The sequence below is a fragment of the Alnus glutinosa genome, chromosome 12, assembly GCF_958979055.1.
Source record: "Alnus glutinosa chromosome 12, dhAlnGlut1.1, whole genome shotgun sequence".
Classification (NCBI taxonomy): domain Eukaryota; kingdom Viridiplantae; phylum Streptophyta; class Magnoliopsida; order Fagales; family Betulaceae; genus Alnus; species Alnus glutinosa.
Window position 1 is genome coordinate 25,567,984 of NC_084897.1, and position 16,696 is coordinate 25,584,679.

A 16,696-nucleotide genomic window follows, 5' to 3' on the forward strand; every position below is an offset into this window, starting at 1 on the left:
AACATTGGAAGAAAAATGTCTTAAAAAAAGAAAAGAAAAAAAAGGAGCAGATTTAATATCAAAAACCCATTGTCCATTGAGGACTGAGGTATCTGCCAGAATTTATTCTTCTAGATCCCTTAATCTATGATTTTGCATATATGAGAATGTTGATCGCAATCCAATTTTCTAGCCAAGAAGGGCTTGAATTTCTTAGGGAGATAGCCAAAATCAGAATTTCTCATCGGAAGGTCAAAAGAGTCCAATCTTAATTTTGGTAGGAATTAAGCTTAATTTTTAAGCCTACGTATAGTCGTATATTTATATTTTAAGCAGCTGTAATCTTTACAAGAAAAGAAAAGAAAAAAAGAACCCGACAGAGCAACTACAGTCTAGACGACTACCAACTTCAATTTCGCTTTAAGCACTCAAATGCATGAGCAGTGCTTGGGAGAGGGAAAATTTCCGGATTTCATCCGGAAATTTGGCCTTGCAGTGGCATATTTGTAATTAATGTATTGAGAATTCGCCGTATTTTACGCTTCCAATCAATTTTAAGCTTTGACTATCGTGTAATGATGACTACATTGACTAGGCATTCTTGTACCTGCTAAAATTAGGATTAAAAAAATGAATAAAAATTATTATATACTACATTTTTATTTTACAATTATTTTATAATGTTGACATTGGCACTTGGCAGCCCAATCATTTGTTGATTTTTTTTCTTTTTTAACAAAAATTGTTTTAATGATTGGTTAAAACTGTCAAATCAGCATTGTACGATAATTATAAGATAAAAATGTATAGTTTCTAACATTATCCATAAACAAGTTAATGTGACAGTGTGTATTAGTTCTTCGCATCAAAAAGTTGATGTGTACTACCCCGCTTAGTGGGATTGGGATGTGGTATGATAAACCACTTAAGTTTGTTTACCAACCAAAAAAAAAAAAAAAAAAATAGAGCTTAAATATAACAATATATTCATATGAGTAATGTTATACCCCACATTTTAATTCATTTTGCTGATGTGGAACTGCTACTCAACCTTAGATTTTTTTTTTTTTGATTAGCCCTTCACATCAAAAAGTTGATGTGTACTACCATGTCAGCTTAGTGGGATGGGGATGTGGTATGATGCACCACTTAAGTTTGTTTACCCTAAAAAATAAAAAAAATAAAATTAGAGCTTAAATATAATAATATATTCATTTGAGTAATGCTATACCCCACATTTTAATTCATTTTGCTGATGAGACACTGCTACTCAATATTAGATTTTTTTTTTTGGTGACAATAACTAATTCAATAGCTAATTGGCTACTCTATATCAACAAAATAAGATAAAAATGTAATTTTTAACATTTCTCTATTTATAAATAAGCTTGTGAGCGTTAGACTCATTTTAAACACTTCTCTATTTATAAATAAGCTAATGCTCATTTTAAAAACACACACACACACACAGTAACTAACATGAAATTAAGAAGCAATACAAAGTTTTTAGCATTGATATACACAGTAATTAACATGAATTTAAGAAGCAATACGAAGTTTTTAGCATTGATATCTACTTTATAATATGAAGAAATAATTAATTAACCAAGCACTCATAAACAAACTCGAACTTTTTGGAAAAATAAACCAAGTTTCATTATCTAATATATTAGTGATAATTTCGACCGACCAAGGTAATCTGTAAATGCTCACATGAACCACCAAGAGAATTGATTGCAATCACATGAGCTTAGCACATTGCATGTACAAGACCCAAGAGTCTGACATTGCGAATTACTAAAATATGCATTACCAACCTAAATATGCATTACTAACCTTTGGAATAAAATTCTCTCCGTTTCAAGTTATATGAAAAGGAGAAGCCATTTTATGATCTATATTAGATTTTACAAACTTAAAAGTTTGCTTGAAATTTAACCACATCAAATTACTCTGTATGCATCATTAATCTTTTGAGTTTTGAGAATAAGATCATCTCCATTTCAAGTGAAATGAAAAAAGAACCAATTTTATGGTCACTCTTAAATTTTACAAATTTAATGGTGTATATGTTATTACATGATAAATATGTTGTCACATCATTTAAAACTCTTCTAATATGACGTGTTATAATCTACACCGTTAAATGTAACAAAATAAAATCTAAATCGTAAAATGATTTTTCTCTATTTCACTCGAAATGGAGAGGATCCTGCTATACCAAGGAAGAAGTAACAGTTTTCTATGATAAAAAAACACACACTCAAGGATGAAGGCAAACGCTTCTCACTGACAAACAACCATAACAAGCCATAACCAAGAACTCTAAAAGTAAATGTTACAAGAAACAATACAATCCTCCCAAGCCATTGGCCAGACGAGTATTTTAAGTACCAAATCATCAATGAGTAATAAGATGGTCATGTTGCTCTCACCAGGAGCAAAATAAATTTGAGATACACACAGAAATCTGTTCGCTCAGCACACTGATTAATGTTCAAATATGCCCAAATGTTTCTCCATGAGCGATCAACCAGTTCTCATGATGATGTGGACTCCACTGTCAGTATCCACAATGTCACTTAACTCACTGACCTTGAGAGCATATGTTGCTTCTTCAAAAGGCTTCTGCATCTGTCCCCGGCCAAAAGGACCTGCAGCAATATTTTGTGATGATATCCTATTCAGATGAATCATAATTTAAACGTGCAAGCTCCACGAGTATTATTCAACAATAAAAATTATATCAAAGAGAAAGACTTAAAAGCAGAAAGATTCTTCATGGGAATACAAAAATACTTTACTTCAGAGAAGGTATATGTCCCGTGTGCACGGTGCACTTGAGATTTCATATCTATCTCTTCTTCACCATCATGCAATAAGTACAAAACTAATAATACACATTAACACAAATAAATGGAAATGAAAAGCAACAAGCAGAGGCCGAAATGGGCGAGAATGTAGATTAAAGGAGATAAGTCACGAAAATAATATAATATCAGAATTAACAACTAGAAGAGCATTCTCACAAGTTTTTGATACATCTTGATAATGCTTAAAAAAAAGGGATTTCTGAAATGAAGGTTGCCACATATTTATAGACCATATTTGCATACAATAGCACTGTCACTACAAACTTAACATAATAAAGATATTATTGGTAGAATTTTAATGGTTTTTAGTACACTCAAGCCATTTGAGAAGCTCCCTACATTCAAACCAAAAATTTCCGAAATCCTCTGCCAAAAATGAAAAGAAGGAAAGATGTAAACTAAAATAGATTATATGACTGGAAGATTTATATAAATGCAGAGAGCTTCTGGGAAAGATTTATAAATTTCACGAAATCCTGTTAAAAATGAAAAGAAAGAAAGATGGAAACTAAACAGATTATATGACTGAAAACAAGTTAAACACAGAGAGCTGCTGGGAAATGCTTTTGGTATGAAAAAAAAACAAAAAACAAAAAACAAGAAATGCTAGCATGATTCCCAAGTTAAATGAAAAGGTCGATGGATGAAATTGAAGAGAAGTCATATTGAAATCACAAAATGCATGACATAGGCACCCAAGCATTTTAAAGGAACTGTTACAACTGTCGGTACCTTAAAACAAAAAATAGAACACATATATACCACTAAAAAGGCCTATTTCCATTGAACTTTAACCTCTAAACGAAATCAAGCAAAAGATGCACAATTACAAGTAAATCATTAAATCTTTCATGCAAACTAAAATTTGCACATTTTTTTAGGGGTCAAATGGTCAATTGAGAACATTCCAACGCTCAACCTCTACTCCACAATCGCTAAAATCACCATCAGGCCGAGATACACTTAACCACATGAAATTCAACAGCTAACATGGAGGGTTTGAAAACAATGAAGGGGGAGGCATGAATGTCTTATAATATTGTTGAGACATGAGGCACGAATCTTCTCAAGGAAGAACCCAAATGAACATCCAAATTTCATCCCTACCGGTCTCTATCTTCTTCATTTTTTATTTTTTTTTCCAAAACAAGTCATCACTCATAACATTTGTCCCTCACAGGAAGGAAGTCCCATTTCACTCCTTTCCTTTGTTCTCCACTCATCTTTCATCAAGGCTGTGCGCCCTTTGTTTTGCTCGCATATGATACCTTATAAAGCACATTACCGTCAACTTGCTTCTTCGATTCCTCCTAAGATTTACAAGTTTTCCACTGCTTCTAATGGTTTACTATCTAAACACTACAATCAAGTCCTTCCGTAAGCTTTCAAGGAAATCTTAACTCACTCTCTCAACCTACGAGAAAATTGTTTTTAAACGCAAGGCTTACTTTCACTGGTAAAACACTCCATTATTTTCTTTTTCTCTCCTACCAAGCTCAGCCTTAATTATCATATCCCTATATCCTTCACACAAACAATCATTAATCTAAACACTGCTTTCAAGGAAATCTTAACTCACGGCCTCAACCAATTAGAAAATTGTTTTTTAAACCAAGCCTTATTACCGTCCATTTTTACTGTTAAACACATGGGCACTCCATCAATTACTTTTTCTCTCCAACCAAACGCAGCGTTTAATCATCATCCCTATATCCTCAATTCGAACAACGATTAAAACAGAGAATTTTGAAGTAAATCAAATATTGCCAAACCCTAAATAAGCAAACTTTTGTCTTTGATTGTACTTTCTAGGGAAGCAAACATAGAGTCAACAAAAAACTGACCGAGATCGCCGCCGCGCTTGGCGGAGCTGCAATCGGAGAAGCGAGAGGCGAGGTCCTCGAACTTGGCCTTTCCGGAGACGATGTCTTCGCGGAGGGCCTTGAGCTGAGAGACAGCGCTGTCCCTAGTGGTGTTCGTGATCACGCGGCCTTCTGGATCCTTCCACGAGGCCTTTCTCCGAGACCCCTGGTGCTTGATCAGTATGTGCGATGCCCTCACCTGATTGCTCGTCGTAGAAGCCATTCTCGTCTTCTTCTTCTGCTTCTCCTTGTCCGCTGTCCGATCCGCCGACGAGATCGAGCTCTTCTTTCGCTTCCGTTCGGACTCTATCTTTGCGAAGCTGAGTGCTTTCGTTCGGGTGTAGTCTGCGCAGAAGCCCAAACATGTGCTTTGTATAAAGGGTAAAAAAAAGGGTATATATAAAATAAATAAAACGGTGAGTAAAAGATAAACCAAACATTTCTCTTTTACATATCACTCCTCCAATTTTTTTTGTTTTTAATTGAATCTTTATTGTTTTTTGTCCAATTAAGTGACACCCGTGGGCTGGGGTGGCCCGTAGTCAGCCATCTTTAGGGTGGCTTGTTGGCCACTCCTTTCCGGTGGCAGGCAGGCAGTCACATCAATTCTTTTTTTTTGAAAAAAAAAAAATTAATTAATATTTTATGTTTTAAATTTTTAGGTTTTTAATTATAAATATATTAGTATTTTTTTTTTTTAATAAGAATAAAATGTGTCCCGTTTTTATTAGATCTGACGTGGCAAATGTGTCCCGTTTTTATTAGATCTGACGTGGCAACTTAACGGTTTCTGTCAAGTATTGAATGAAAATTGACTTCGTCAATCACAGAGACCTCTTAGTTAATTTTTATATCACATGGAGTGATTTGTAAATTAAGTCAACCATAGAGACCTCTTCTCTTCCGTTGCACCTCAATTTTTTTTCATTCTTACGGACTTTCCATATTATTTTTGAGATATTTCTAGTATTTTTTTGGTATTTTCTGCTAATAAATACTATATATGAGCCAATTATATTTCAATATATTAAGAATTTGGTCTCGTCTCTCATTACCGGTGCCGAAATAGGGAGCGGTGACCCAAAGATATTAGAGAGGGCGAAAGAGAGGCAATTGTGTTGAAGAAAAATAGAGGGTTGTCGAGGAAAGGAAGGATTTCAGAAAGAAATCAAGCAAATGAGAAGTTTATAAGAGATATTGTTAGATTTTTGTTTGGGGTAGGGTTTAATTAAACCATAACCAATTAGTGGGAAAGACGGGGATTCAGACCAAGATATGTAGAAAGAAAAGGATTCAAACGCTCTGCACATAATGTCATCCAAATCAAACGAAGATTGAAAATTGGAGCTACCAAAGAGATAATAAAGTTTTACTCTAAAATGGGAAAAATTCTATTAAATTGACAAGTATTTTTGGAGCTCATAATTCTCACGTGCTCTGTTAATCATATTAAAAATGCATGCAAGAATCATGTGTTGTAAGGATACTTGTTAGTTTATTAGACCCGATGGAGAAATTTCTTCCAACCTTTTTTGGAGGAAAAATCTACTTGTTTTTAAATGACTATTTAAATTACACCAAAAGTGACCCAAGGCTCACGTCTAAGAAACACAAAGACAAACTCAGACTCTTAACAATGATTACACAGCCAAAGATTTCCCGTTCAACAACCATCAGGCACATCTGAGGTTAACATCTCCACCAACGAGACTCAGATACCAGTTAGTTGAATCAATAAACTCAGCTGCTTGTCTTTCCCACAGCTAGAGATTCTCAACAACACAGCTCGAACAAGCAAATTGATTGTTGCAACATAGCGAGAGCTTTGTCAGCTGAAGTATAGTCATCTAAGGTTAGGCCCCAAAGGCAAGCTACACTTCTCTTAAAATAGGCCAACCTTTTCTCATAATATCATTTATCTTTGCATCAATCTGCTTCTGAACCGTTGAAGGGCAAAGGTCTGCAGCATAGCCGTTTAGTTTTGCTGCCAGACTTGATCTCTCAAGCTCCTCTTCCGGCAGGTTTCCAATTAGCTGAAGAAGAAAGGGATTTCGCTTGAGCTCAAATTTCTGCAGATTTTAAAAGATAAAAAGTTGTTCAGTCATTCATTACAGATTGTTGAAATCAATGTCCTCAGAAGCTATTTCAGAAATTACCAATGCTACATCCAGTAGAAAAGAATGTCCTCCCATCTTTCAGAGCTATAAACAAAATCCCAGCACTGCTTTTTTCAACGAATGTACAAGATGTATATTGAAAAGTGATAGTTGAGGTTGTACACAAAACTACAGCAGCATTATCAAAAGAATTCACTTCAAAAAGGCACAGTTATATCATGTACCCAACTACAGTGAGACTGTCACAGGCCTTTTTCAGTGTAATGGTAAAAGAAATAATTTCCATATGTTTGAATCCTCGTCATTCCAAAATTCAGATGCTAAACCTATCCACTTCTAATTGTGATAGCCCGATATACGATGAATTGATTGGACATAATCTTTTTCACGGTTTCATAAACAAAAATAGTAGCTCACCAAATTCAGGAAGTTCAGCTTCCTGCTTCAAATTCTCATTCCTAAACTTTAAAAGACAGCTTTTTGCACAACTACATCTATCATAATCCAACTCTACAATTCAAATTCACAGCCCATTTCAAGCTGTCATATTCCAACAAATTAGAACACATTTTGCTCTTGAATACCAGAAATCTAGGAAGACTTTTTGAAAAGTTCTACAGTAAGATCAGCCACAAAATTGTATTAAATAAGATATAATAACTGAAAATACTAAACCTGATGTTCGGGCTCTGCAGGATAAAATGTTCCAAGCTGTTGAATCTGAGTAGTAACAATGCTGCTCTTTGACTTAGTTTGCTCTCTTTCTTTGCTTATAGAAGCCAATCTAGATTCTTCAGTTCCATTAGTAAAAATAATAGATCTGTTAATACATGGAAATAGTTCACTGGTAAGTATGAGGTCTGTTTGAAGTAAGAATTCTGCTTTTGGAGGTCATCAGTGTTACCTGTACTGATTTCCCACATCAGGGCCTTGCCCAAATACTTGCCTAGAATCATGACTGGACCAAAAGACCTCCAAAAGTTTTCTGAAATTAATCAGCCTGGGATCATATTCAACCTTTACAGTATTCAGAAAAACCATATCAGACAGGCTTCCATGACATTCAAACAGAAATAGAAAACACAATGTAATAAATTCCAAGCGAAAGGCACATTGTAAAAGTCATATGAAAGCTAATGAGACAAGAATCCTTATTCAAAATCCAAAGTAAAACTAGCTCCAACTGCCAGCCTTGTTTACATGCCTAAATGAATAAAACAGGATATGGTAAACCCACTGAATGTACATTTTACACAAGAAAGAGTTCAAAACCTACCAGCCAAATCTAGACTATTAGAGGCAGTGGAAGACTCAACTTTCTAGAATGTAACTCAAATTACTTATTGTAAAGAGTACTATTGCAAGATTGGTCAATTTGAGGCATGAAAACACCTGGATATGTGCGCAACAGTATCATCTAAATATAGATGCCACACAAAGTCCGTTTGGTTTATCTGATTCAAAACATGGAGTTTGAAAAACTAGTGATTTCAAGATACAGTTAATGAAACACAATTTTTAAAAATGCAATTAATCGTTTGGTAAAATCTATGGTTTAAAAAAAAAAGTGCCTTAAACTACCTAAAAAATCGTGCTTTTTTTAACGCACTCCTTGCCTGCTGGGTGAAAACATGGACTTTTTCTCGTTTTCAAACCACCATTTTTTTTCAAATCAACTCCCAAACGAGAGACTTTTCACAATTTTGTTTAAAAACGTGGCTTAGACTTGGGGTCAAAACACACTCAAAAGTATAAATCTACAAATTAGAATTCATTTCTGGTGCTCAGCATGTAACCACACGCGAATAAGAATCGCCTAAGAGGCCAAGGCATCTAAAACCATTCGAGAACAATAGGTGGAAGGATCAGCTATCAATTGAGCTCAACTCCATCTTACACAGTGCACAAAGAATCAGAATAATCAATCATTTCACACTAAAGCTGTCCGGCCTAAAAATCATATCAAGAAAACCAACCCAACAAAACGCGACTTTCGTCTTAATTCCCCAGAAGCTAGTCTCGATCCCTGTGGGCCATAAGTCAAGAAATTCCACCGAAAAAAAAAGGGCCTAATCCATCCACTATCATCAATTTCTGAATCCCTCAATGTGCCACAAACTCAAATTCTATACGAATCCTTCCCAAAATGCTTCTAAAAGTCCCATCCTATAATTAAACAATAGAGAAACCACCCTTAATTCCAATCTCAGAAAATTAACAATTTCAATTATAAAAGCCTACCGGATTATGAATCCAAAAGCTTAAAGCCACGTTCTGTTTAAACACACGCAACAATGTCCCTAAGAATTGAGAAAGGGAGTACGTGAAAGGCCAGACCTGGACGGACTCGGCATGGTCGCCCAAGCTTCGGTACTCCGGGTTGGGCTTGGATCCGCCGGCGTAACCCACGGTGGTCCGTACAACGCCGTTGAAGCACCCAAACACGGCCTCGGATCTCCAGAAGCATCCGAGAGCGAAAACCGCGGTTTTCAAGGGCTGGCCGCTCGGCGGGTCTCTCGCGGGTTCGGAGATCCGATCAGGAACTCTGATGCAATGAGCTTTATCGGCCGCAGCGAGGGTCAGGACGACAAAGGTTAATAATACATTAGCCATTGGTTTTGAGAGAAAGAGAGATCACGAGAGACGGTTCTATAACGACTAAAAACGGGCTAAGAAGAAATAAAACGAGTAAGAGAGAGCCATTTCTTTTTCTTTTTTCTTTTTTTTTTTGCATCTCCAAGCCATTTCGTAAGAATTAAACGACCCTTTTGCAAATAAACCTATGAAATGAAATTATCAGAAATAGTAATTCATTTGTTTGGTAATGATCTATTTTTTGGATTAGTTATTTACGAAGAGGAATACATAGGACAAAAATTTTTACAACTCACGTATAAGAGTGACACGTGTTCTTTTTTACTTTTGATAAAAACGTGTTCTTTAAATATGTGAGAATCATATGTTTTTTTAATAGTATTAATAAAAAAACATGTAAGAAACACATATTATTAAAACATGTGCTTCTCACATGTCAAGGGACAAATGTCACTCTTATATGTAGGTTGTAAAAAATTTCCAACAAACTGGTTTGTAGGAAATTTTTGTCCGATTACATATTTCTCTAAAAAATGAGAGGAATAGCTATTCCTAAAAGAATATGTTACATTTTCAAAAAAAATCACTCATTATTTTTTATTTTCTCTTTTTTTTTTTAAAAAAAGAAAAAAAGAAAAAAATAATCAAAACAAAACCCCAGTTTTACTGTGGCTGGCCAACCACCCATTGCCAGGAGTGGTGCAACCACCTTCGGAGCATTTTGGGGTGGCACAGACCACCCTCGATGAGTATTTGGACAAGCATTGAGGCTTTAGATTTTAGAATCTCAACTGCGTTAGAAAATAAAGTTAATGTCTACAAAAAAGCACGAAAGAAAATAATTATTTTCAAGCTTCTCCAAAACGTAATTTTGTTCTTTTTTTTTTTACCTTTTTCTTTTTCATCAAATGGATTCAGTTTTACTTGACACAACTTTTTATGTACTAAAAACATTTTTTTAACTCCTTAGCCTAATTATAAATAGGCTCTTATAACTATTTTATATAGAGATGAAACTAAAATTTAACTTTAGGGTGGCTGAAAATGAAATTATTCTATGGGCCTAAAGTAAACCCTTTTTCTTTTTTTTCTTTTTTTTTTTTTAAAAAAATAAAAATAAAAAACCTTGATGGAGGGGCCATGGTCCTTTCGTTCCCCTTCGTCTATGATTTTATAATGTAGATTTTTCCCAAATATTATTCATTTCCATTCTAACTAAAGATTTTTGAAGTTTCAAAAGATTCAGTTACAGGAGAATCAAGAAGAAAGAGTTTTTTTTTTTCCCTTTTTATCGCCAAACTCTTTCGTTCTAACGCTAGATTTAAGAATGATCCTCCTCAACCCCTAATCCTCAATATTTTCAATTTTTTTTTCAAATTAAATTATTAGAATGTTGTCATAGAGGTATTTGTTATTTTTAAAAAATGATAAAATATAGTAAATATTGAAATGATAAATATTAAGTAGATAAAATTAGTAAATACTAATGCGGTAATATTCCAACCATTTGGAAAACAATTATTTGGATTTAGGAATATATTTTCATGATTGAACGTCTCCAAAATTATAGTTAATTTCGATCCCTTTTTGAAAGCTTGCATCCTCTGATGGGCAGAGACAATGATCTTCACTGAATCACTTTCCTATTTAGTACCTTTCGTTTTTGTTTAGCCCCTGTTTGGTTTTCTTGGCCTATATTAGATGGTACAATGAATAGTCTGCCCAATTATCAGATGAGTTTATACTTTATATGATTTACAATATTTTTTGTTTATCTTATCTTCTCTTTCCTTTTTCTTCCAAGCTTGTCGGTGGTTCCAAAAATCATAATAAAATTTTGCAGGTACAAGGCCAAGATAAATGCAGCATTGCATACAACCTGCCCTTAATTTCAGAGTGCCACCACATGTCTGTCAATTCTCAAGCAGTTGCTCATGAATTCATCGTAACAATTTTTAACACGACTTATGAAATCAACATAAACTCGTTACGAAAATTAACGAGTTATGAATTAAAAGATCTATAATCCATTTAATTACATAAATCAAATTAAAGTTGAACCATAAATTTTTTTACACAATTTACAAACTCAATACAAACCTAACTTAAAATTGGTAAATTATGATTGAAAAGTTTGACACGTCAAAGAGTTCAGTTATATAACCTTACACTAGTACCCCAACCCCAACCCCAACCCCAACCCGATTTTAGTACATTGCAACCCCTACAGAGACATAGAGCATATTATGTACTCGTAAAAACGACACATTATATCCTGGAGTTTCTGAGTGGAACCATCTTTATCTGTGAAATGATCTGCAGATCTGGTAATGCAGATTTCACAATGATATTGCACCAGCCATCAGGGGACGAGATTCCCATCATTTATTCATCAGAAATATGCATTTTTTTTTAACTAATTTCGAGAATGAATAAAACCAAACGTCATAAATAAAACATTAAGATAATCCAAACAAAATTCCTTCAACACAAAGTTCACCGGCTAGTCTTGGATATTAATCTATGAAGGCAATAAGCAAATATCTCGAAAACAACACCAATTAAGTAAAATGTAATTACTCGACTAAATTTCTTAAGCCTTATCAGCTTTAGAAGCAGTAGCAGCAGCTTGTCCTCTGAGCCGACCGGTCCTCCTTGCAGCAATAAGACCAACCTTTTGACCAGGAGGTGCATCACGCCTGACAGTACTTGCATGTCCAATATGCTGGTGGTTACCTCCTCCGTGAGGATGCTCAACTGGGTTCATAGCCACACCACGAACCTTAGGCCAGCAGTTCCTCTTCACTCTGAACTTGTGGTAAGCATTACCAGCCTTAAGAAGGGGCTTCTCAGTTCTCCCTCCACCTGCAACCTGCCCGATCATAGCTCGGCATCCGCTTGGAACAATTTTCTTAGCACCGGATGGAAGTTTAACCCTGTTAAAATGAACCCTTCTGGCTTAAAATAATGAAATATAGACATCTATGGTGTAAGCCCAACAAAAGGCCACATATCCTACAGAGTTATGCAAGCCATAGTAATGAACCTCAGACTTCAAAAAGAAATTAAAACCATGAACTACAGAGTCAGCATGATAAACATACATACACGTTCATTGCCACTAGAAAATGCATTGAAATACTTATGGTACAACAATATAAGAACTCATCAGGATTCGGGAAAAACATAATCTATGAAGAGAGAAAGACAAATACATAATCCCAGTTTGCAAAATAGAAGTATTCGTTCATCGCAACATGATGGAGGGATACATCACACTAAACACAATCGCATTTACAGAAACATCAAATTGCAAGTTGTAAACCCTGTGCATTGAATTTCAAGGAGTGCAGTACATCAAACACCGGCCATAGTGGTAAACTTTAACCAAACAGCACGTAAAAGCCTAAATAGAAGATTGAGAGATCATTTGGAGAAACTAAAGACGTATAGCTAAAGCAATTCATTTCACAACAACGCCAAAACCCAACAACCCAAATCATCAAAATTCATACAAACAAAATCAAAAGAATCAATCCACAGATCCCACAACTATAAATCATTAAGAGAGATAAAAGGACCTGGTGGTGTCGTTATCAGGGTTGTGGCTGATAACAATAGCGTAATCCCCAGAGCACCTAGCCAAGACCCCACGGTCCCCAACGTGGTGCTCAACGTTGCATACCACCGCTCCTTCGGGAATCGATCTGAGAGGCAAGACGTTTCCGACCATGAGATTGGCCTTTCTCCCGCAGTACACGAACTGGCCCGTGTACATACCCTCGGCAGCGACGAAAAGCTCGTTCTGCTTCTTGTAGCGGAAGGGATGGCGGAAAGTGATGCGAGCGAGTGGCGCTCCGCGACCCGGGTCGTGCACGATCTCGGTGATCACTCCCTTGAGGTAGCCGTTGCGCTCCCCGAAGTCGAGGCTGCGGAAGCGGGCCGGGCCCTTGCGGTGGTGGGTGTGGGACTTGAAGACCGACCCCGCACCCTTACGCTGAGCGCGAATGACACGACCCATTGTTGAGCGAGCTCTGGTGGTAGCGGCGGGGATATGGGGAAGGGGATACAAATGGGGAGACTAGGGTTTGCGGTCATATATATAGGTGGGTCGTGATGGTAAACGGCGTCGTTGCTGTGGACTTGTAGGGTTTTGAGGGTCTTGTGCGGCAAGGTTCAACACCGTTTCATCTTGTCCTTGATTTGATTGCAAAACGACGTCGTAGCAATAGGGTTTTGAGAGTACATTAAAAAAAAAAAAAAAAAAAAAAAAAAAAAAAAGGATTTTTATTTTCAAATCGTAGAAAATAAGTGCATTTTACCGATTGATAGTGTGACATTTCAGTAGTCATAGAGTATCATAAATATTCTACACAAGTCTCCAAGGGGTAGCTCAATCGGTTAGGGGTCATGCCTCATGAAGCGGAGGTCACTAGTTCGAATCCTCCTTCCCCATTTTGTGTGGACATGTCAAAAAAAAAAAAAAAAAAATCTACACAAATTTTACATGTATATTTTTTTTTAAGATGTAATGTGAATAACAAGGGAAATGATTTGTGGGGAACAAGTAATTGTCCTCCAACCCCCTCTCTTTGTATTAAAATTCACTTGTTTAATAAAAAAAGGAGGTAAGGGGACGGCAAACCATCTCCTACATATCGAATAACAATGTTGAAGCATTTCTCTATCATGTTGTGGCAATGCACATTATATATATATATGTATATATTGAGAAAAGCAATGCAATTAAATAAGTGAAATATAAAGAAACGTGTTAGAACATTCACATTGGGTATGTTAAAATAGATTGCTATCTAAAATTTAGATATAATCCCTAAAAACCTCTTCATATGAATATTTGATTAGCTATCCCCAAATTAAAATAGAGTTGAGTTACAATTTTTACTCTAAAAGTTATTTTTTTTTTATTCATTTTCTCTTTTTCAAATAAAATTTGATTTTTGAATAACGATTTTAAAACGTAGTTAATCAAAACGTAATTATCCCTTTGGTAAAATTTGTAAAAGAATGTTGTTTTTGTCTATTGATATTTTGTATAACATTGGTATAACCGTAGAAGAGTGTGGTTCAAGTGGAAATTACCAATAAGGACATAATAATACTATTATGTATAAAAGGGATAAACTTGTTTGAAAATATATACTTCCCATTTTTTATTCCGACACACAAATGAAACCTAATTACTTAATAGTAGATACACAATTCTAACCATATATTTTTATGACATAATAGAGCTTTTATTTATATGCTACAATGACATTGCCAATAGGATAAGTGCTTCTAGAACTTTATGAAGATGTCCATATATAACCTCACTAGAATATTGAAATCTTTTTTGAACCATTTTATTCCATGTTCTATATTAAGTATCATCAATCAGGAATAGGATTATCTCCATTTCATTTAATGAAATTGATACTATCTATTTTAAATGAAATGTCAAGATTTAAAGTTAATGTATCGAATGGTGTATATGAAGTTAATTTTGGCATGTCTTTTAAAAAATTTAAATAATGTAAAATCATGCACACCATTAGATACATAAACTTTAAATCATAAATATAAAATAGATAGTATCAATTTCATTTGAAATAGAAAGGATCCTATTCCCATCAAACATATATTTACGGACTCTTATAATTGAATAAGTCTTGTGTGCTAAAGTCCATATATGTGTTGTAAAACATTACATAATTGAAGAAAAAAAAGAAAAAAAAAAGTGGTTTCATTCTAAACATCTCATTACATAATACATACGACTTACGAGGAATACTAGAGCATCTTCTGGTGTTGTCCTAGTGTTCTCCTGGAATGTCATATATGTAATTGTTTTGATTAAAAAATTGCATCTATGCCATTCAAAAGGACATAGATGTAATTTTTTTTTCTAGGAGAACATCAGGAGATGCTCTAACATTTCTCAATACATATAGACTCATTACCGGTCAAACAATGCATCAACCACCTATACCTAGTTTGTTCAAAATTCTTGCAAAGTTGTTTATCAATGTATTTAATGAAGTGAAGTACGTAGCTGCAACAAGATCATAAAATTCATCGTCGTCGTCGTCATTATCTCGAATGATAATCATTATCATAATCCATATAATCATCATGTTCCATGTATATAAAACCTAAACAACAATACCAATCAATACGATAGAACTCAACAAACAAATTGTTTCAAAGACATTGTTCATTGTTCAAAAATCACAATTTCCAAAAATGAAAATTTTTGAAGATTTTATTTTATTTTTTATTTTTTTTACCGTAAAGAACACAACATTAAAAAAGTTGTTCAAACAACTCAACAACGAGCATACCAATTATTTCATCGCAAATTCCTTCACTTGCTAAGCAAGTGTAGAAGTGTTACCCCAGCAACAATTTCGCTTCATCTCTTAAAAACCTAAGCTGCAAATATGGTTCTTTCATCATGACAAACATTTATCTCTTCTCTATTTTTTGAAAAATTCGAGCTGCTATGAGATAGAGATTAGAACCCTTTTCAACACCAACCAAGGTGCACATACGCTCCATAACACCACGAATACCGCTCCCTGGAATCCCCAAACTAGCTGAGTTCCTTAACTCCAAAGCATCACCAATACGACTGAGTAGCTGTATTAGCTTTGATACTTCTCTTCCCTTCTTTCCTTTGCTTTGCATGCATATGGAGGTAGCTTTCTGCTTCTTTCCTTTTTCCTGGGTTTGTTTTGTAGAACTAGGTGGTTGTGCAGACTAAATGTCTTAAATTGATCATGGCTGTCTGGAGGAGCCGACTCACCAGATGAGTCTCATGATCCCTCCTTAGGAATCTCAAAATCAGTAGGTAAAACACTTGAAGAGGGGGTGCATGCACCTTTTTCAGTGGCCACAGTGTCCTTGCACATAATGTCTAATATATAAATGAGGTTTTTCAAACCCTTTTCCTAGAATTTTGAAGCCTCGAGAATCTCCTACATAATGAAAATGCTTGCATTAATAGCTGAAAGTACGTAGTGTTCCTTAAAAAGGCAAAAGCATAAATTGGGTTATGACAAGAAATTTTAAGGGTAATACTAATGTGCTACATATAGGTAGTTTTCTGTATAAGAGATATTGCTACGGATATATAGGTATTGTAACATAGGTATTGTAATTTTTTCAATGGTCAAGATCTAACTTCATTTTCTCTCTTGTTCTTATAAAACACTTAAAACTAGATTTTGGCCATTAAAAAAACTACAAAACCTATTCTATGAGAAGT

General features: G+C 35.0%; 3 protein-coding genes across 4 annotated transcripts; all 3 read right to left on the reverse strand.

The window, feature by feature from the left end:
• Positions 1–2,249: 2,249 nt before the first annotated feature.
• On the reverse strand, positions 2,250–5,096 carry LOC133852118 (peptidyl-prolyl cis-trans isomerase Pin1). The gene is made up of 2 exons (XM_062288794.1): positions 4,697–5,096; positions 2,250–2,633 (listed from the first exon to the last, which is right to left on the reverse strand). Exons 1-2 carry the CDS (start codon positions 4,935–4,937, stop codon positions 2,509–2,511), a joined length of 366 nt encoding a protein of 121 aa, XP_062144778.1. The 5' UTR covers positions 4,938–5,096; the 3' UTR covers positions 2,250–2,508.
• Positions 5,097–6,187: 1,091 nt separating this feature from the next.
• LOC133883045 (peptide methionine sulfoxide reductase A5) lies at positions 6,188–9,484 on the reverse strand. 2 transcript variants are annotated; one of them, XM_062322227.1, is made up of 5 exons: positions 9,169–9,484; positions 7,736–7,848; positions 7,507–7,651; positions 6,871–6,935; positions 6,647–6,783 (listed from the first exon to the last, which is right to left on the reverse strand). In XM_062322227.1, exons 1-4 carry the CDS (start codon positions 9,442–9,444, stop codon positions 6,876–6,878), a joined length of 594 nt encoding a protein of 197 aa, XP_062178211.1. In that variant the 5' UTR covers positions 9,445–9,484; the 3' UTR covers positions 6,647–6,783; positions 6,871–6,875. The 2 variants fall into 2 exon arrangements, with proteins under 2 accessions (XP_062178210.1, XP_062178211.1); XM_062322226.1 differs by lacking the exon at positions 6,871–6,935 and having other exon boundaries at positions 6,188–6,783.
• Positions 9,485–11,855: 2,371 nt separating this feature from the next.
• Positions 11,856–13,506, reverse strand: LOC133851656 (large ribosomal subunit protein uL2). Its single transcript, XM_062288175.1, has 2 exons — positions 13,008–13,506; positions 11,856–12,362 (listed from the first exon to the last, which is right to left on the reverse strand). Exons 1-2 carry the CDS (start codon positions 13,445–13,447, stop codon positions 12,020–12,022), a joined length of 783 nt encoding a protein of 260 aa, XP_062144159.1. The 5' UTR covers positions 13,448–13,506; the 3' UTR covers positions 11,856–12,019.
• Between the last annotated feature and the right edge of the window lie 3,190 nt (positions 13,507–16,696).